This window comes from Hippocampus comes, unplaced genomic scaffold, assembly GCF_001891065.2.
Source record: "Hippocampus comes isolate QL1 unplaced genomic scaffold, H_comes_QL1_v1.1 scaffold143, whole genome shotgun sequence".
Taxonomy (NCBI): domain Eukaryota; kingdom Metazoa; phylum Chordata; class Actinopteri; order Syngnathiformes; family Syngnathidae; genus Hippocampus; species Hippocampus comes.
This window is the reverse complement of record NW_017805504.1, coordinates 855,365-875,267: the sequence shown is the minus strand read 5'-3', so window position 1 is coordinate 875,267 and position 19,903 is coordinate 855,365. Positions and strand designations below refer to the sequence as shown.

The following is a 19,903-nucleotide window of genomic DNA, read 5'->3' as shown; positions in this document are numbered from 1 at the left end:
CCGTCCACCTGCCGAACAGAAATGGAGCCTCAGAACACATCCACTGGCCCAAAGGAGCAGGTGATGCATTGTTTGATGATGATGTGGTGTCAGTGAGTCCCATCACATATTTGAACTTGGCTCTGTGGTGGTCAGATGTGTCAGTGGCTGAAAGCATTGGTTATTGGCGAGGCTCAGACTTCCGAATGGAAGTCAACTACCTCCATTACCTCTCAGATGCCCGACAAGCCATTGGCGCCTCGAAAAGGTCAGTGGATCCTCCTGATAGCAACGATACAAAATGATTGCTTGAGCACCATCTGGTGGCAACCTGGTCCCAAGAAACTTAAGCATGTTGATATGGGAGGAGCTTAATTTAGTTTAAATACAAACAGTGATGTGCAACCATCCTGTGGCACACGGTGCCATACAAATGATTATAACTTCCTGACTAATAACATCGTGGTGTCCCTCAGGGCGTGTCGGCACTGGTCGGCGCCTTATGACGGACACAATCCGCCACCTGTCCAAGAACAACCTCTCACATTGAATGGATCAAATGAGGATAACATGGAACGGCAACCAAAAAGTGACTCTGTTGGTGCCTCCCCGACCTCTTGCTCCATGGACGTTGTCTCCAAGAGTAACCAGGCAGGAAGAACCAGCTCTGCTCTAGAGCTTGAGTGGGATGACCTTTTTGCGGATGAGGATCTATCATCTTCATTTGGTGGCTCTTTTGCACCTCTACCACCCTTACCCCCTCGCCACATCCAAGAGATGCGACGCAGCGCCATCAAGCTGGTGCACGGCGCCTATGTGGAAGAGGGTGAATTTGAGAAGGATGTTCTGGTCTACGATCTGGTCGCCCAAAAAGATGCCACTGCTGCTATTTTGGAACGAATGATGGCAGCTAATCGAGGACCACGTGGAGACGGTGTCTCCTCTGTGACAACAGGAAGGACAATACATGAAACCGTTAACTGCATTATGTCATCACGGAGGACGAGTGAGGAAGGAGGAAAGGAGGAAATAAGGGGTGAGGACCATGGAAACAAATCGAGGCAAAGTGAGGACATCGGTGATCGCGTTACTGACATTTGTAATGCAGACTGCATCCCGGACGCACAAAATCACACTTCACTCAACGGTCATCCAATGATGACAAACACAGACTCCACATGTCACGACAAAGTTCCTGGTAACAATGGCAACTTCCTGTCCCAGTACCATGAGCTAATGCGCTCTTTCGGGGCAGAGCCGGAGTGCGACAGCATACTGGATGACATTTCCACCTTTCGGAGGCGGATTCAAGAACTGAAACAAAGACTGGTAGAGGAAGATTGTGAAGATGGAAAGGAAACGCTTGAGGAGCTGTTGGAGGAGGAGGAAGAAGAAGATGGAGCGAGGCAGAGTGTTCCATTTACAGGTGGGTTCACAGACCATGACAGAACACAACACTCCAGGTGGAAAATAGTAAGCAACATCTAGAGGGAGAGCCATCTACCTGTATAAGAGCTAGAGCACATTCATTGTTCACGGTCAGCTCACCCAAGTGTTCTCAGCCTATGTTGGTCAGTTCACCATCTTGCTGGCTTGCTCCAATGAAGCAAGGCACTCAAAATTTCTGAGGATCCTTCACATGGAAAGTCAAATGAAGTATCTACATTCAGGTTAACACCTTTGGTCACTTCAACGAATCTCACTCTCACTCACACTAACCTCCGATGATGCCACAGGGCCCTTTATCAGTGTCCTTCTGTCCCGTCTGGAGAATCTACTGGAGAACTCTATCGCCGTCAACCTGCTGGTGACAGGCATCCTCGCTCAGCTAGCGTCGTACCCGCAACCTCTGTTGACAGTGTTCCTGCTTGATGAGGTGCTGTCAACAGCAACGGTGCCGCTGATCTCCACTTTCATTCTTAGCCTAAGCCAGTGGTTCTCAAGGCCGATCATTTACTTTGACTTGCGAGTGCAAGCTTGAGATATGAACGCTGTATGGTGGCAGTGAATTCAACTCACTTCACAAACTACACAAACCAACTGTGGACCAACCTATAGACAGACAATGTAACAATACTCACAGGCATATCTTCTTCACCGACATGTTAACCATTGACCCAATGCATTTAAGATCTTTTTCATAGATAAGGATTTCAATTCAACGGAGTTTGTAACAATACTCACAGGCATATCTTCTTCACCGACGTGCGAACCAGTTGACCACCGTTCCGCCCCAATGTATTTAAGATCTGTTACATAGATAAGGTTAGCTTCCCCCACCATGGAAGAATCGACAACACCAATGCCGTCTCATCAGAATCGGACTTTGGGAAATCAATCTGAGGTGCTGTCAACAGCAACGGTGCCGCTGATCTCTGCCTTCATTCTTGGCCTAAGCCAGTGGTTCTCAAAATTTTAAGTACCGTCTAAAAAAAAAAAAAAAGACTCTTCAAGGGCAATCATAATGACAATCGTTAAACTGGTTAGCATGTTGGCTTCATAGTGTAGAGATGCAGGGTTCGACTCTGGCTACGGCCTTGCTGTGTGGAATTTGCATGTTCTCCCTTTGCCTGCGTGGGTTTTTTCCGGGTACTGCAGTTTTCTCCCACATTCCAAAAACATGCATGCATGGTAGGTGAATGAAACACTCTAAATTGTCCTCCCACATTCCAAAAACATGCATGGTAGGTTAATAAAACACTCTAAATTGTCCCCAGGTGTGACTGTGAGTGCGAATGGTTGTTCGCCTACTGCCCGATGACGGCTGGGATAGGCTCCAGCATGCCCGCGGCCCTTGTGAGGATCAACAAAGTGTCACGTGGTTAAAAATATCAGGTATTAAACACGCAGAGGAGTTTTCTGGCGGGCTTGCATCGGACTGAAGTGCAAACCTGCGTTGATATCTTTGTTTGATTGCGATGAAGATGAGCTCTCGACTCTTCTTCCTCGGTGGGTACAGCTGCAGACCTCACGTGTTGAAGCAAGGCACTCAAAATTTCTGAGGATCCTTCATGTGGAAAGTCAAATGAAGTATCTACATTCAGGTCAACACCTTTGGTCTGTTTTTGCAACACAACGCATGTCATGTGTACATGAAGTGTACCTGCATTGCACGGGGGTTAAATTAAAGATTCATTGTTTAAAGCTCGTTGTCATAGAAACAAAAATTAAACCTCATTAAACAGAGACCAACACCTGGGATACAAGGAGAAACCAAGACGCCGAGCGACAAAGTCCATGATCCCATCGAGCAGAAGCCCACAACACCAGCCGAGGACTTCACTTTAGTTTCCACAATTGCGCCGAGTGTCACAACACAGGCGGGTAAAGTGACAATGACATTCATCGGCACCAAGAACAAGTGGAGGGCGTTACTGACAATGATTGTCTCTTTCAGCATCCCATGACGGGGGATCCTATGCTTCCTGGGGTGAGAGTGATGTGATGTTTAACATGTTCTGTTCACACCCTTGAAAAGTTGCCGCCCCTCGCTCTTTAGGTTACGTCCTCATGGTGCTGCTGCTACTGGTGATCATCATCCTTCTCATCATCCTCTACCTGCTGAGGAGGGCGTCCCGGGTAAGAGTGGCACATTGGCATGGCTCATAAACGGATCAGCGATTCTTCTCATCGTTTGACGTTTCTTGTAGACGTACTCGTTTGACCTACGGCACGGGGCTGCCGGCAATCATGGGAAGGCGCCTGCAGGCAATTTTGAGGTCCTCTACTCTGATGACCAAGGTGTGCTCTTAAATATCCCTTTTCAAACTGAGCTGGTGCCAGTGCTGAAACACCCCCGTGCAATGCAGGTACACTTCATGTACACTTGACATACGTTGTGTTGCAAAAACGAATGCATGCCATGCATGGGTTTTAAACCTGTGGCATGCATTCGTTTTTGCAACACAACGCATGTCATGTGTACATGAAGTGTACCTGCATTGCACGGGGGTTAAATTAAAGATTCATTGTTTAAAGCTCGTTGTCATAGAAACAAAAATTAAACCTCATTAAACAGAGACCAACACCTGGGATACAAGGAGAAACCAAGACGCCGAGCGACAAAGTCCATGATCCCATCGAGCAGAAGCCCACAACACCAGCCGAGGACTTCACTTTAGTTTCCACAATTGCGCCGAGTGTCACAACACAGGCGGGTAAAGTCACAATGACATTCATCGGCACCAAGAACAAGTGGAGGGCGTTACTGACAATGATTGTCTCTTTCAGCATCCCATGACGGGGGATCCTATGCTTCCTGGGGTGAGAGTGATGTGATGTTTAACATGTTCTGTTCACACCCTTGAAAAGTTGCCGCCCCTCGCTCTTTAGGTTACGTCCTCATGGTGCTGCTGCTACTGGTGATCATCATCCTTCTCATTATCCTCTACCTGCTGAGGAGGGCATCCCGGGTAAGAGTGGCACATTGGCATGATTCATAAACGGATCAGCGATTCTTCTCATCGTTTGACGTTTCTTGTAGACGCACTCGTTTGACCTTCAGCACGGGGCTCCCGGCAATCATGGGAAGGCGCCTGCGGGCAATTTTGAGGTCCTCTACTCTGATGACCAAGGTGTGCTCTTAAATATCCCTTTTCAAACTGAGCTGGTGCCAGTGCTGAATAGTACCGGTGTAAGGTGTTGGTGACAGTGTTCAGACAGTCAATCCAGGGCCTTTTGAATCAGTAATACTGGCCCATACACTTCCATTAGATGACAGAAGGTACGATAAACCGTTTTACCTCGGTGAAGTAGTGGGAGCCTTCGCTCTGGACAGCAAAGGGTTACTTGTAGTCTGGTCCCAGCTTTGCCAGCAAAAAAGATGCCAATTCTCTCATCTTGTGGCTGACAAATTTTGTGACCTCCTAAAAGGCCGACAGACCCCCTGTGACAATTTCATGTCTCCGGTGGCCAACGGCACGGATGCACAATCAGAGGAGCACGGTACTGTTTTTTTCTTTTATGCTCAGCTAAGGTGTGAGGGAATTCTGACTGTAACTTGCCTTTGAAGAGCTGCAAGAAGAGATGCACGTAAACCACTCTCAGGCTTCCCATAGTGGAGACTCCGACGTGGCAATCCCGGACCACTCACCCAAAAAGTCTGAACCGTGGGACGCCGCTGAGGAGGAGCCTAACCAACACGACATCACCCCACGTGAGACAATACAAGTTTGAATGCTCGAGAGACTTAGTGTGTGGAAATAACATTTTGGGTTTCTGTCTTCTGCTCTGTTTTAGCTGTTTCTAGTGGTTTGTTAGATGAAAAGGACTTCAATGAGCCATTGCAGTTCAACCTACACATCGCTTCCTCGTCCTCGACCTCTTCTTCCAATTTTGACTGATGAGCTCGAAAGAGGCTTTTCTTTCGCCTATCTGTAACAACAACCTATAGTGACAGGCAGAGCAATCAAATGTTTTTCCATAGATGCCAGGATGTATAATTAACCTGGGTATCGACCTTTTGCCTTTCAGACAACAGAATAATAGCAATGAAACAGGCCATGAATTCACACTGAGTAAATACATTTCGCAGTAAATTGAGAGGACAGATATATTATATCAGAATGTGATTATTGTAACATTTTTGTTCATTGTGGTGCCTTGCGATTTGGCTCAATAAATGTTGGGAAACACTGCTCTGCTGTTTTATACGACACTGAATGATTTTAACCCTCTCGAGGACAGCGGTTACTACAGTGGACAGCTTACCGTGTTATCAGGTTACAGGGTGCATGAAAGGGTTATAGGAGAGATTGATTGTTAGTTGAGGAATGACGGGTGTGTGAAACTCAGCTATCACCTTTTTCGCAGCGGAGAAATTAGCATCAGGGCCTTGCCACGGTGTCACATGTTGAGGTGCGTTTGTGCGTGGGCAGCCGTGCGTAAACCCGCCTGAGCTCATGTGCCTGCCCGGGGAGGCAGAACATCAGAGATCAGGAGGCAGGGCAATGTTCGGTGGCGTAGGTGCCATGAGTGGCGGTCACAAGTCAGTGGGACCCGGGACTTTTACTTGAGACTGCACGGCGCTTTGTGAGAAGCCCGGGTTTCATTCAGGTGTTCTTCTAGCTGTCGTCCAGGTTCTGCCAGGTGTGATCTCTAAATGACTGTGTCAGAGGTAAGACAGATGATGAAACCGATTTAAATTGAATTAGTGACACACAGTTCTTCCAGTCTTCGTACTCAACTAAGCTGTTTTGTCACATGGTCACCGGGGTACAAGTCTGTGGCGGTTTCTGGCATGTGCATTATGTGCATCTGCACAGTGAGGCATTGCTACATGAAATCTTTTATTATTTGTGTAATAGGTCAGCTATCGGTGTGTGTTAAATACCGGTAGGTTCCAAACCTTAAGCTAGGTCAATTGTAGCTGGGGTCTGCTACCACTACCTGTGACTGAATGAATAACTGTTCCGCTTGTTTAAGTATTGACCAGCCAACGTCTTCTATCCATCCATCCATTCATTTTCTGATCCGCTTTATCCTCACAAGGGTCGCGGGGGGTGCTGGAGCCTATCCCAGCTGTCCTCGGGCAATAGGCGGAGGACACCCTGAACAGGTTGCCAGCCAATCGCAGGGCACACAGAGACGAACAAGCATCCGCGCTCACACTCACACTTAGGGACAATTTAGTGTGTTGCATTAACCTGCCATGCATGTTTTTGGAAAGTGGGAGGAAACCGGAGTACCCGGAGAGAACCCACACAGGCACGGGGAGAACATGCAAACACAGGAAGGCCGGAGCCGGAATGAACCCATGACCTCTGCACTGTGAGGTCGACACGCGAACTAGTTGACCACGGACGGGGCCGTCCATGACTTCTATCGCTTTCCTTATTTTCATGATTCGTTTGTGTTTTGTTTGTTGTTAAGTGGTTCTGTGAACCACAAAACAAAACGACACGTCGCTGTTCTATTGTTGCGTACTCTGACATCATGAACACGCACCAAAATTAATTTCCAATGAACTTTCATCATAAAGTTACATGTTATTCCTTCACAGATGTTCTCAACGCATCTTAGTCACTTGCTTTCCTCCCCAACTGCTAGAAAGGAAATTTAAATGTCACTTATGAATATTTAACAAGAGAGGTGATCTGTTACAGGTGACCAATTTGTCACTTTGTGTGCACGTGTATTGATTAATTGTTAATGAGAATCACGACATCACCCCACGTGAGACAATACAAGTTTGAATGCTCGAGAGACTTAGTGTGTGGAAATAACATTTTGGGTTTCTGTCTTCTGCTCTGTTTTAGCTGTTTCTAGTGGTTTGTTAGATGAAAAGGACTTCAATGAGCCATTGCAGTTCAACCTACACATCGCTTCCTCGTCCTCGACCTCTTCTTCCAATTTTGACTGATGAGCTCGAAAGAGGCTTTTCTTTCGCCTATCTGTAACAACAACCTATAGTGACAGGCAGAGCAATCAAATGTTTTTCCATAGATGCCAGGATGTATAATTAACCTGGGTATCGACCTTTTGCCTTTCAGACAACAGAATAATAGCAATGAAACAGGCCATGATTTCACACTGAGTAAATACATTTAGAAGTAAATTGAGAGGACATCATAATTATATCAGAATGTGATTATTGTAACATTTTTGTTCATTGTGGTGCCTTGCCATTTGGCTCAATAAATGTTGCAATGAGCCATTGCAGTTCAACCTACACATCGCTTCCTCGTCCTCGACCTCTTCTTCCGATTTTGACTGATGAAGAGGCTTTTCATTCGCCTGTCTGTAATAGCAACCTATAATGACAGGCAGAGCAATCAAATGTTTTTCCATAGATGCCAGGATGTATAATTAACCTGGGATTGACCTTGATTAAGAGAATAATAGCAATGAAACAGGCCATGAATTCACACTGAGTAAATACATTTCGCAGTAAATTGAGAGGACAGATATATTATATCAGAATGTGATTATTGTAACATTTTTGTTCATTGTGGTGCCTTGCGATTTGGCTCAATAAATGTTGGGAAACACTGCTCTGCTGTTTTATACGACACTGAATGATTTTAACCCTCTCGAGGACAGCGGTTACTACAGTGGACAGCTGATCGTGTTATCAGGTTACAGGGTGCATGAAAGGGTTCTAAGAGAGAATGATTGTTAGTTGAGGAATGACGGGTGTGTGAAACTCAGCTATCACCTTTTTCGCAGCGGAGAAATTAGCATCAGGGCCTTGCCACGGTGTCACATGTTGAGGTGCGTTTGTGCGTGGGCAGCCGTGCGTAAACCCGCCTGAGCTCATGTGCCTGCCCGGGGAGGCAGAACATCAGAGATCAGGAGGCAGGGCGATGTTCGGTGGCGTAGGTGCCGTGAGTGGCGGTCATAAGTCAGCGGGATGCGGGACTTTTACTTGAGACTGCACGGCGCTTTGTGAGAAGCCCGGGTTTCATTCAGGTGTTCTTCTAGCTGTCGTCCAGGTTCTGCCAGGTGTGATCTCTAAATGACTGTGTCAGAGGTAAGACAGATGATGAAACCGATTTAAATTGAATTAGTGACACACAGTTCTTCCAGTCTTCGTACTCAACTAAGCTGTTTTGTCACATGGTCACCGGGGTACAAGTCTGTGGCGGTTTCTGGCATGTGCATTATGTGCATCTGCACAGTGAGGCATTGCTACATGAAATCTTTTATTATTTGTGTAATAGGTCAGCTATCGGTGTGTGTTAAATACCGGTAGGTTCCAAACCTTAAGCTAGGTCAATTGTAGCTGGGGTCTGCTACCACTACCTGTGACTGAATGAATAACTGTTCCGCTTGTTTAAGTATTGACCAGCCAACGTCTTCTATCCATCCATCCATTCATTTTCTGATCCGCTTTATCCTCACAAGGGTCGCGGGGGGTGCTGGAGCCTATCCCAGCTGTCCTCGGGCAATAGGCGGAGGACACCCTGAACAGGTTGCCAGCCAATCGCAGGGCACACAGAGACGAACAAGCATCCGCGCTCACACTCACACTTAGGGACAATTTAGTGTGTTGCATTAACCTGCCATGCATGTTTTTGGAAAGTGGGAGGAAACCGGAGTACCCGGAGAGAACCCACACAGGCACGGGGAGAACATGCAAACACAGGAAGGCCGGAGCCGGAATGAACCCATGACCTCTGCACTGTGAGGTCGACACGCGAACTAGTTGACCACGGACGGGGCCGTCCATGACTTCTATCGCTTTCCTTATTTTCATGATTCGTTTGTGTTTTGTTTGTTGTTAAGTGGTTCTGTGAACCACAAAACAAAACGACACGTCGCTGTTCTATTGTTGCGTACTCTGACATCATGAACACGCACCAAAATTAATTTCCAATGAACTTTCATCATAAAGTTACATGTTATTCCTTCACAGATGTTCTCAACGCATCTTAGTCACTTGCTTTCCTCCCCAACTGCTAGAAAGGAAATTTAAATGTCACTTATGAATATTTAACAAGAGAGGTGATCTGTTACAGGTGACCAATTTGTCACTTTGTGTGCACGTGTATTGATTAATTGTTAATGAGAATATTAAACCCAATCATGAAAACATTTGCATTATTGATGTGACCTGATCATGCAGCACATGGACCTCACCACACAAACACAGAGTCCGGCCCAAGCCTTCATGCACCTGAACCAGAATTTGATTTGAGGCCTCGCTCCCATGTAATGACCAAGAAACAATCTATAACTTGGAAAACTCGTAAGTTGAGGAACGCAGGAGTCAAGGCAACACTGTATAATGTCTCATATGTTTCAAAGGATTCTCACATTTTTGGAGCTCCCTCATGGTCAGAGGGCCAGAGTTCGCTTGTACCTCGGGCTGGCTCCGTCCACATCAAAGACACACATCGTTGTTACTCTCCGACAGATGTCGCGACGCTCATCCTTCCACTGCTCGAAGTTCCGCCACGTCTTCGGAAAAGCATCCAGCAGGGAGTACAGCTACGACGGTGTTCCCATCACACGCGGCGTACATGACAACCAGTATTGCTCCGTCAATCCTTGTTTCATTGCCATGGTGACCGAGTGCGCCGGGGGCGGATCCTTCCTGGTGCTGCCTATCCATCACGTAAGGACACCGTGATCATAATCGGTAATCTGACAAAAGGAAGACTCGTTTGACTTTTCATCTTCCAGACAGGCAGAGTGGATCCTCAGCACCCGAGAGTATGCGGTCACAGGGCTCAGGTTCTTGATGTCAAGTGGAACCCGTTTGATGACAGCTGCATTGCCTCGTGTTCAGAGGACTGCACGGTGCTTGCAGATTGATTTCTGTCTTCCACTCTTGCTTTTCTGGCGCTCACGGCTGAATGTGTCACCGCACAGGTAAAGATCTGGGACATTCCGCTCTGTGGCATCCAACGGAACCTCACCCAGGCCAGGAAGACTTTGATTGGTCATTCCAGGAGGGTGGGGCTTATCGAGTGGCATCCAACTGCTGAGAACCTTCTCCTAAGCTCGGCCTACGACTACAAGGTTAGGTCTCAAATAAAGGCAGCAGTCTTAGAAATAATTCCAGAAGAAATCTTTTGTCTGGGCTCTAGGTCCTCCTCTGGGACGTGTCCCAGGAAGGATTGGTGCTCAGGTGTCCGGTGCGTGTAGTCATGGCACCCGTCCACCACCGCTTCCCATCAGAGATGTTGCTGCTGTCCGTCAGCTTCAATCAGGAAGGAAACCGGCTCGCAGTCGCATCCAAAGACAGACGCGTCCGAGTGCTGGACCCTCGCACAGGAAGGACTCTCCAGGTGTGTTTTTGTGTTGAGAGACTTGTGGCCATGCGTGACCTTGTGTGCTGTTGCTGCAGGTGTCCTGCAACAAGTCTCACAGGGCAAACAAGGTTGTGTACATCGGAGGCTTGAAGATGCTGCTGAGCACTGGTTGCTCGCCCTGGAACCACAGACAGCTCGTCCTCTGGGACCCGGTAAAATCAGTCCTTTTTATGGAATCATTTAAGAGTTGGACAAGTCCATTGTAGGATCAAAAGAACTTCGAATTTAATACACATTAAGGGGTAGATTAGATTCATCCAATTTCACCTGAAAGCCAAAGTCACTTTTTGCGATTAGTTTACGGTCGTATAAAAAGACAGGAAGGAAGAAGCAGCATCTTGTCTTTTATTTTGAGCAGGATGACCTGTCAGAGCCTCTGTACGAAGAAGATCTAGACGGTTCTGCAGGAGTCCTCTTCCCGTTCTTTGATCCAGACACTGACATGCTTTACCTAGCTGGGAAGGTCAGTGCATCCATTTCAATCAGTATAGGACTCACAAAGCTGCGTTAGCTTTACATTTAGATTGCAGACAGAGATGGGAAATCCAGATAAACAAGCACGTTAACTGCTGGTTGAGCAGAAGCACCTGTGGCTCAAGACAGACGTGGCTGGGTTTTTACCTTCTGGACCTGGATTTCCCATTTCTGATTGCAGACCAATGATTCAATATCACCTGAAATGGGTGTGCTGCAGGGTGACGGTAACATCAAGTACTACGAGCTGAGTTCGGAGAAACCTTACATTAGCTTCCTGACCGAGTTCAGGTCTCCGCTGCCTCACAAAGGACTCGGTGAGATGTGGACCAACACGAGGCTATTTCATTAAGGCCAATTAGATTTGAGCGACGCTAACATGAGCTCCGTGGCAGCACAGCGGTGATGCCAAAGCGTGGCCTGGATGTCAACGTCTGCGAGATTTTCCGATTCTATCGCTTGATCGCCGTCAAAGGCCTGGTGGAGCCACTGTCCATGATTGTGCCACGCAAGAAGGTGGGTCTCATTTATGAGCTCGGTTGACAACGTGGAAGGCTTCAAATGTTACGTTCCGCCCCATCAGTCGGCGCTATTCCACGAGGACCTCTACCCAATGACGGCGGGAAATCGGGCCGCAATGACGGCACAAGAGTGGCTAGCGGGAATCAACAGGGGTCAGTAAACCAGCTGAAAAATGACAGCGAATTATGGTTTTCCACGTTGACTTAGCAGAAACTCAATCTCTGGCGCCAGCAGGCCCAGTCCTCATGTCTCTGCATCCTGGCACTCGAGTAGTCAACCCTTACACAGAAAGCTTTGCTGAGAAGTGCTGGTACCCCAAAGGCCGGGCCACAGAAGCATTACCACGCTTGACCCCTGGCCTCATCGAAAAGGTACCAACTCGTAGCTGGACGGTATATAGGGAATTTCGCTAGGAATAAGCGGTACAGGGCATGCCATGTCATCATGTTGACATCGTGGATAAATACACGACCCGCCCTGCTTCTGAAAAATGACGTCAAACAAAACGGAAGACAATTTTGTTTTTATTGGTGCACTAGAAGTTTCTAGAGGAGCAGCTGGCTTACCAGGATGCCAAATACCACAGAGAGATGCACAAACTTTCGGGGTGGCAACAAGACGAGTCACAGCTGTGGACGTATGATGTTACGCCTCACTGCTGCGAACCCGCAGAGAGGCCGCCTCCCACCACTGAGGATGAGGTAAAACCCTATCAGGGTTTTTTTCCCCCCAGCATCTAAAATTTGAAGGCTGCCACCTTCAGCTCAATAAAGTTCCCACATCATGAAAACAGTTTTGTGACCTTCCCACTCAGTGACAGTGTGCAGTGTGAATGTTTGTCTCTTTATGTGCCGTGTGACAGGGTGTAGTCTGCCTCCTTCCGCCCCAAGTCAGCTGGAACAGGCTCCAGCAACTCCCTGCGACCCTGTTCAGGATAAGCGGTGCTGAAAATAGATGGTTTTCTGACCAGTTGGTAATTTTACATGCAATTGCTGTTTTGTGCCAGACGGACAGTGCTACGCTGTAATAGAAACAATTGGAATTTGCTCATTAAAAACCATCAAAGTAAATGACCATTTTCTGCACCACTTATCCTCATTAGTGCAGGTCTGGTGGAGCCTCTACCAACTGAGTTAGGGTAAGAGGCATTGTCCAACCTCGACTGAATGGAAATGTGTTGGACAATATCAGCAATTTTGAAAATATTGTGATGGGGGAAAAAAAATAGGTCTCTTACAAAAATAAACCCTGAGCCATTTCTTTTTTGGGGGGGGGGGTTCCTGTAAATTTAGCACAAACCAAAGTCCCCCATTGTGAGTGTTCAGTTTAGAATGTCATTTTGATTCTGTTTCCTCAGCTCCGCGAGGCGTTCTACAAACAGCAAGAGGAGATCAGAGGTCTCAGAGAAATACTTGACCTAAAAGACGTCAGTAAACACGGTCCATCTTGCTGTCATCGTTACCAATTCGCTCCCCGCTGTGAGTTCTCTTGTTGCCAACTGACAGGTGAAGATCGCTGAGCTGGAACAGGAAGTGCGACTCGCCAACTACCACCCGAGTGCGACGCGGTGACAGCTGACACATTTTCAACACAGAACCACAACAATAAAAGGAACATACTACTTTATTTGTGCACTTCCTGTATTAAATTCATTTGAAGGATGATGGGGAGTCTAGGAAATCAACCCAAATATGAGACAGAAAAAAGCAAAACGTTAAGATTTTATTTACAACTCCATTTTTGTATTTTTTTTTTTGGTAGTTTTTCCTTTAACTTACAGAGAGTAAACAAAAACAAAACAGTGTAAACGTAAAGGCAAAGTGGGTAGGGTGAGGAGGGGGATAAAAAGCTCTCCCCCGGACAAACAACAACATTTCTCTAGGGCGGGTGAGGGGGGGTTTGGGTAATTGGCAAGAAAAATAAAAGAGGGGTAACATTTTGCCCTGAGCACTTGGGGGGATTGATGACATCATCAGTTGGTTCATTGGGGGAGACATTTGGGTGCAATTACCTCCTGTGGCATCGCAGATTTACCTTACCTAAATGTAAAAGTGACTGTTCCAGCAATCAATGTCCAAAACACTTAAAGTTCTTCTTGCGTGGCATTTAATGAAGACTCTAAACAACCTTCTTGTGCCGGCAGAACAGAAGCTTTAAGTCCTGAGAAACTTTGGGATGATGTCAGTGACATCGGACACAAATCTGAATCATGTCCTGTCAAAACTTTTAAAGTCAACTTAACTTTCTGTGCCAGTTTAAAAAAAAAAAAACAGAAAAGAAAAAAAACGCACAAACACACAAAAAGATTGACGTGTCATCAATGGGAGGGTACCACTTGGAGAAATGGAATGCAGCCCGGGAGGTGCCGAGAGAGAGGTCAGATGGGAATTAATCATCGTCTAAATCATCTTCATCATCATCTTCAGGGTCCCTCTTCCTCTTTTCTCCTTTGGCTGGAGATGAGCCTTCATCTGCTGGGACAACAAAAAAAAGAGTGTGGGTGGATTTTTGTTTGTTTTTTTTTCTTTTTTTGGGGGGGGGGGGGATGCACGCACGCACCATCATCATCCTCATCGTCCTCTTCATCGTCAACATCTTCGTCACTGTCAACATCTCCGTTCACGTGTCCGTCCTTCAGAGAGACGACATCAAGTCAAGTACAACTTTGTCAAATGTGCAGCACAGAGGAAATTTCCTCCCTCTTAAACAGACAACAGATAACAAGAGGAAATAGAGAGAAATCAGAAATAGAGGTTGAAAGTGAGGATTTTCCGGTACACTTTTAATCGCTGAATTGAACAAACACATAATGAGCACTTTCGAATATGCGCTGCCTATAGCCACGACTCAAGCCACAAATCTGGCCAACAGGTTAGCAGCACTCATTTGCTGATGCTCACGTCACTTACAAGGCCTGGCCCCACCATTTGAAGCCACACACAGCATTTTTTATTTGTTTTTCACAGCTTAACTGTATTTATAGAGCACCTTAAAAACAACCACCGGTGTATATAAAGTGCTGTACATGGAGTAAAAAATAATTCATCAACAACAACAACAAATTAACAACAAAAACAGTAGAAAGCACAAAAACACTAAAACTACAAATCAAGTGTTGGGACTTGGGGCGGGGCTGATATTTAACCCAACATGCACATTTTAGTTATTCAAGGAAAGAATTGTTGAGTCATTAAAGTTATACTTTAGTAAATGGATTGAAATGGCATGCTTTTTAACTCTTATTTTGCATGGATGTCTCCTTATGACAAAACTAAATATACATATTTAGGATTATTTCCAGAATTGCCCAGTTAAGCGTTCTAAGGCAGTTTAATTTCCAATAAATTTCCAACCCCACCGCCTCGTTCAGGTTGTGTGCATTCACCTCATCATCACCACTGTCGTCATCTTCATCATAGTCCTCTACAGCCACAATGTCCTCTTCATCCTCCTCTTCGTCCTCAAAGTCTTCCGATTCGCAGCCTGGAGTTTAAAAATAAAATTAACGGCCTGAGTGGGCTGAGTCGGTTAAGGTGCTGGAGACGAGGACCTGAAGTCTCACCTTCATCATCGTCGTCGGGTCCATCCACTTCACCCTCAGAGTCGGACCCCTCACAGTCATCGATGTCAAAGCCGTCCAGGTATGTGAGGTTGGGGAGCAGCTTGAAAATGGACTCTCTGTAGTCAGCCAGGTTGGTCACCTCGCAATTGAAAAGGTCCAGACTCTTCAACTGAGGCAGATTTTTCTGATGGGGAGGGGGAATGCACAGGCCTTTAGGAATTGGGTTATAGCACCTCTGATTTAGCTTCCTCGTTAGACCTACCAGTGGCTCCAGGGTGCTTATGTCTTTGAACTTGTTGCCACTGAGGTGAAGATGCTTCAGGCTCTTGAGCCGCTCGGCCAGAACCTCCAGACCCCCCGATATCCTGTTGTCGCTTAGCTCCAACTGCAAAAATCCAAGCAGACTCAGTTTCTCCACTTTTAACAATGTGGCACCTGAGAACAAATACATGCAGATATATGCGCCCACCTTCTTCAGTTTGTCCAGTTTTGGAATATCTTCTAAAGTGGTCAGACGCACATTGATGAGGCTCAGCGTCTCCAGATTGCAAAACTCTTCTGTGATGCCTTCAATTCTCCCGTCAACGGCACGACAGTTGTCCAGAACTAACTCCTGGACCTGAGTGTGATTGAACCAACAGGGTGGTGAAGCTATACTGAGGAACTAAGAAACACTTGAGCTATTTTTACTTTATCTACGCACAAATACTGATACAAAAAAAAAATACATTGAGATATTGTGGTATTTTACTAGTGTTCCAGTACACGATGCAACCCTAATGCTACCACGGCTTAAGAGGGGCCCCAATTATTATTTTTTTAACTAGGGGCCGCCATACCCAATTTGTCGTGTCACTGGGTCACGCCCCTTAAAGATAAACACACAAATACTGAACTTTTACAGTAATTACTACACTTTATACAACCACTTTATTTCTTTACATTCTCTTCTGTTGTGATTTAACGCTATACAGTGCTATTCTCCTTTATTAAAATGTAACCAATTCAACGCAAAAGTCAAGGAATCCCTGTGCTTGGACAAGCCGAAAGTCACAAACAATCGTTGCTAACCTAACCCCGTTCGAGCTAATATTTATTGGTACTGCAGGCGTGTACAGATTTAGGAGGCCAAAGTAAGGTTGACGTTGAGGTCAGACTTGGAGAGAAAGTCAGGTCTTAGTATTCGCAACGAAGAACCTTTCGACTAGCTGATGGCTAGCGTTAGCACGCCGTTAGCTGCGCGGCGTGACCTCGCCACGGAGCCGGGCTCCGACTAATACTTGGAACCGTCCAACAACAACGCACGCAGTCATTAAAACGGTAATGGTAGTTAAAGAAAAGTCTACATTAGCATACTAAAACGCGATAGTTCTATTAGTTTGCATTCAATATCGCGCCGCAAGTTATTTTCAACTTCGCTGCTATTGATGTTTCGAGCACGTGTGCTTCTGCGCCGATTGGCTTCATATATGTTCGAGGGTTTGTTTAAGTTTAACATAAGCCAAGTACACTACACACCGATGTAGAAGTTGTCTCTGTTGGACACAAAAGTTGACAAAAATGTACACGCGAAACACACACGCCGACTACAATAAAGAACATGGCGCCATGTGTCTGCACGGCCGGGTCATGAAAAGACATCGGCTTCCAAAGCAAGGGAAATTCAGCGATTTAATTCCTCTTTGCTCCGGAATACCTGCCTCAGCCTGGCGCATTATTTGCACATTTCCATTCCGTTAGGACTGTTTCGGAATGCTGAAGGAGTGCGCCATGTGCTCGTCAGCCTCACTCCGGCTGTTTTGTTGTTTTTTTTCCGCCACAACGTCTGCAAACTCAACAGTAGAAGCCGAGACTTACGTCTTTCGGTGACCGTTGCTGCAGCTCCAATGATAGCCTTTGGTTTAAGTCCATTTCCTCCGGTTTTGGATTCAGTTCGGGTCTCGGGTTCGACCAACTTGTTTGTCCACGATCCTCTCTGGTGCAAAACACACCGGATGAGTGCGAAGGGTTTTTTTTTGTGGGGTGGGGGGGCGCAACGGAGTACTTCCGGTGGAGACTTTCAAACGATTGGAAAGCAGAGCTCTGAGTGTAATTTAAAATAAAATTACAGAAGAGTACAACTTATTCAGTTGATATCTGTGCAGAAAAAAAACATTAATACGTTTTCTGAAAATCATCACACGTTCTTTATGTGTGTTTTCTTTCAGGTCATATTCTTTTAATTTGATTGATGTAATACTTCCGGTGTGTGATCGTGTCGCGCCATTTCAACTTTTGACTCAATGCTACGAGTGAAAAAGTGGGTCAGACGTTTACTGCCCTAAATGTCGTTTGCTATGTCAGTTATTCGAATGCATTTCCATGTTAACCGTCTGTTTTCTGAACCTAACTAAGACACGATACGTGTGGTGGCAAGACCTGTCATGTAACTCAAATGTTAATTCGCTTTAAAATGGGTTATTTGGGGTCGATTTTGTTGACTTATTCTTTCAGTATAGAAGTGCCTTTCTCTTGAACGTACTCCAACACATACACGTAACCTCTCCAAAGTGCACATTCGTCGAAAAACGATGACTTTACGGAGCTTTTTAAGACTACAAATGTCCGACTGTTTGGGGGTGACCGTAAATGCGTCAGAAGAAAGGAGGGAAACGGAATCAGGACGAAAACAAGGGTCCCCCCCCCCCCCAAAAGCCTCCCAGTGGGCACATCTGCAAACTACATGATAATCGTTTGATTTTCAGTCCAATGTCGATAAGATGTACATGGCTTTATCCTTCCACTACTGCACTGACACTCTACATGCATTTATCTATATTTAGAAACGAAGATTAATTTTACAGGATATTTAATGGGACTTGTTTCCTTTAGTAATAATAGTGAAAAACGGTCGTGTTAATCCTTTATTTTCAGTACATTGCAGGTCTTCTCACAACAAGCAGATATACATAAACTGGTTGTATATATCATCATCATCCAATACGAGGAGAGCAACAGTTAGTATTACAGGCTAGCGTCGACCACACCTCTTCCACCCAGTGGCTCCAAAGTATGCCACAGGTGTATACTCTTTCACGTGAAAAAATAAGACACAGGAATAAATAAAAATAAATACAATAAATAAGGTACACGTAGCTCAGCAGAAGACACCAGGCAGGCATGAGGCTATTTTATACAGCCGCAAGGCAAAGCAAGGTCACATGATCATCAAATTCTAGTCTGACTGGCAAAATACCATTGCATACATCTTCAACTATGTTTACTCAAAGCGATGACGTGACGTGACGTGACGACGAAGGCCGCACGGGTCCCTCACTGAGGTCAAAATACACACCGCCATCGACAAAGACAAAATCATTGAAAAAAAACCTCTCAAAAAGGGTACATGGAGGTACGCAACAGAGCATCAGGCCACCATGACGCAAAGCATGCATCTCACAAATGTAGATTATCGAATTGGAATATTCAATTTTTTTTATTGCCCTCACAGTGAATAGCTGTTCATATCGAAAGCGTGTTGTGTTTTATGCAGGGTCAGTTCTCAAGAATATCAACTTGTGCTTCACTAAATCAGAAGTGGTAAAAGTACTCACAATCTGTAAAGATTGGTAAAAGTAGAAGTAGTGATTAAAGTAAAAAAAGTGCAGACTCTGAAATGTCCTTCAGTACAAAAGGAAAAAGCTAGATAGTGTTGGCTCGACATTTATGCGATCAGAAAAAGGTAGTTTGACTTTTATGCCCGCAAAGCAACATGATCCTATTGCTTTGCTAACATGGATGAATCAACTTACAGAACATGCTAAATTAGCTGTCAATAACCAATGGAAAAACACCTCTTTTTTAAAAGATGAGACAGCATTTTCCAACACTAGAAGCTGGTAGTTTTTGGGCAGGCACAAGTCAGAACGTGTGTGCCACTAATCATTCTTGAAGTCAAACACATTAACCAATTCCCTCTCCAAATCTGTCCGTTTTTCATAACACTCCAAGATTTCAGTCAACCGAGATCTCAGAATGCCGTTTCCTCTGTCGATTAACCTCATAGCATCATCAGTGGAGGTTGAAAAAAGTAACAAACCTATTTTGACAAACCAAGGAATGGAAAGTCTATTGTCATAGCTCTTTTTAATGGAGAGTGAAAAATTGAATTTATCAGATCAACAATTGTAAAAGGGGAATTTTCCAGTAACAACCGCAAGCAAGATTCAAATGTAGTCTCATTTTACAGTGCCGTGCAGTCTTATGAAACTGTCTGTTGCATTAAATAGTCACAGAGAAGGCAGCCAAGCTTCAATAAAACAGCGCTAGCAATCGTAAGCTAGCATTAGAATTGTAAACAAGCTGACATTAGCCACAACTGCTATATTGATAGCATGACTTATTCATGATAGTGTTAGAACAACAATAAATGTTTTGGAATGCAAAATCGATTACAAATCAAAAAGATCCCGAAGCCCAAGCTTTCAGTTCAATGTGAAGTTGCAAGGGGTGTACGTGGTGGTTTCATAATTTAAAAAAAAAAAAAAACAGCAAAACTCCCCATTTCAGCAAAAAGCAACATAAGTATAGAAGGAAGCATTTGTACTTTGTTCCATCCCTCCACTGTGTT

The 19,903-nt window shown here is 45.4% G+C and overlaps 4 protein-coding genes across 13 annotated transcripts; 3 read left to right on the top strand and 1 right to left on the bottom strand.

Annotated features, from left to right (window-relative positions):
• Nucleotides 1-6: 6 nt before the first annotated feature.
• Nucleotides 7-1,960, top strand: LOC109520312 (protein FAM160A1-like). Its single transcript, XM_019877434.1, has 4 exons — nt 7-60; nt 136-247; nt 456-1,405; nt 1,716-1,960. The coding sequence occupies exons 2-4, from the start codon at nt 186-188 to the stop codon at nt 1,958-1,960; spliced, it is 1,257 nt and encodes a 418-aa protein (XP_019732993.1). The 5' UTR covers nt 7-60; nt 136-185.
• A 293-nt stretch (nt 1,961-2,253) lies between these two features.
• On the top strand, nt 2,254-7,969 carry LOC109520360 (uncharacterized). 2 transcript variants are annotated; one of them, XM_019877516.1, is made up of 9 exons: nt 2,254-2,341; nt 3,165-3,303; nt 3,377-3,409; nt 3,479-3,558; nt 3,630-3,720; nt 4,852-4,923; nt 4,991-5,134; nt 5,218-5,335; nt 7,701-7,969. In XM_019877516.1, exons 1-8 carry the CDS (start codon nt 2,261-2,263, stop codon nt 5,319-5,321), a joined length of 744 nt encoding a protein of 247 aa, XP_019733075.1. In that variant the 5' UTR covers nt 2,254-2,260; the 3' UTR covers nt 5,322-5,335; nt 7,701-7,969. The 2 variants fall into 2 exon arrangements, with proteins under 2 accessions (XP_019733075.1, XP_019733073.1); XM_019877514.1 differs by lacking the exon at nt 7,701-7,969 and having other exon boundaries at nt 5,218-5,614.
• Nucleotides 5,984-13,358, top strand: LOC109520357 (coronin-2A-like). Of its 6 annotated transcripts, XM_019877507.1 has the most exons (14): nt 8,242-8,449; nt 9,836-10,036; nt 10,105-10,221; nt 10,294-10,443; nt 10,512-10,712; nt 10,772-10,888; nt 11,095-11,199; nt 11,392-11,527; nt 11,611-11,726; nt 11,794-11,884; nt 11,964-12,103; nt 12,272-12,433; nt 13,090-13,158; nt 13,238-13,358. In XM_019877507.1, exons 1-14 carry the CDS (start codon nt 8,435-8,437, stop codon nt 13,301-13,303), a joined length of 1,686 nt encoding a protein of 561 aa, XP_019733066.1. In that variant the 5' UTR covers nt 8,242-8,434; the 3' UTR covers nt 13,304-13,358. The 6 variants fall into 6 exon arrangements, with proteins under 6 accessions (XP_019733064.1, XP_019733066.1, XP_019733067.1 ...); XM_019877505.1 differs by lacking the exon at nt 8,242-8,449 and adding an exon at nt 5,984-6,094 and having other exon boundaries at nt 13,090-13,348; XM_019877508.1 differs by having other exon boundaries at nt 11,431-11,527; nt 13,090-13,348.
• Nucleotides 13,338-17,308, bottom strand: LOC109520358 (acidic leucine-rich nuclear phosphoprotein 32 family member B-like). 4 transcript variants are annotated; one of them, XM_019877510.1, is made up of 7 exons: nt 17,152-17,308; nt 15,764-15,913; nt 15,557-15,679; nt 15,295-15,478; nt 15,118-15,215; nt 14,292-14,373; nt 13,338-14,206 (listed from the first exon to the last, which is right to left on the bottom strand). In XM_019877510.1, the coding sequence occupies exons 1-7, from the start codon at nt 17,203-17,205 to the stop codon at nt 14,121-14,123; spliced, it is 777 nt and encodes a 258-aa protein (XP_019733069.1). In that variant the 5' UTR covers nt 17,206-17,308; the 3' UTR covers nt 13,338-14,120. The 4 variants fall into 4 exon arrangements, with proteins under 4 accessions (XP_019733069.1, XP_019733071.1, XP_019733070.1 ...); XM_019877512.1 differs by having other exon boundaries at nt 14,292-14,364; XM_019877511.1 differs by having other exon boundaries at nt 13,490-14,203.
• Nucleotides 17,309-19,903: the final 2,595 nt, after the last annotated feature.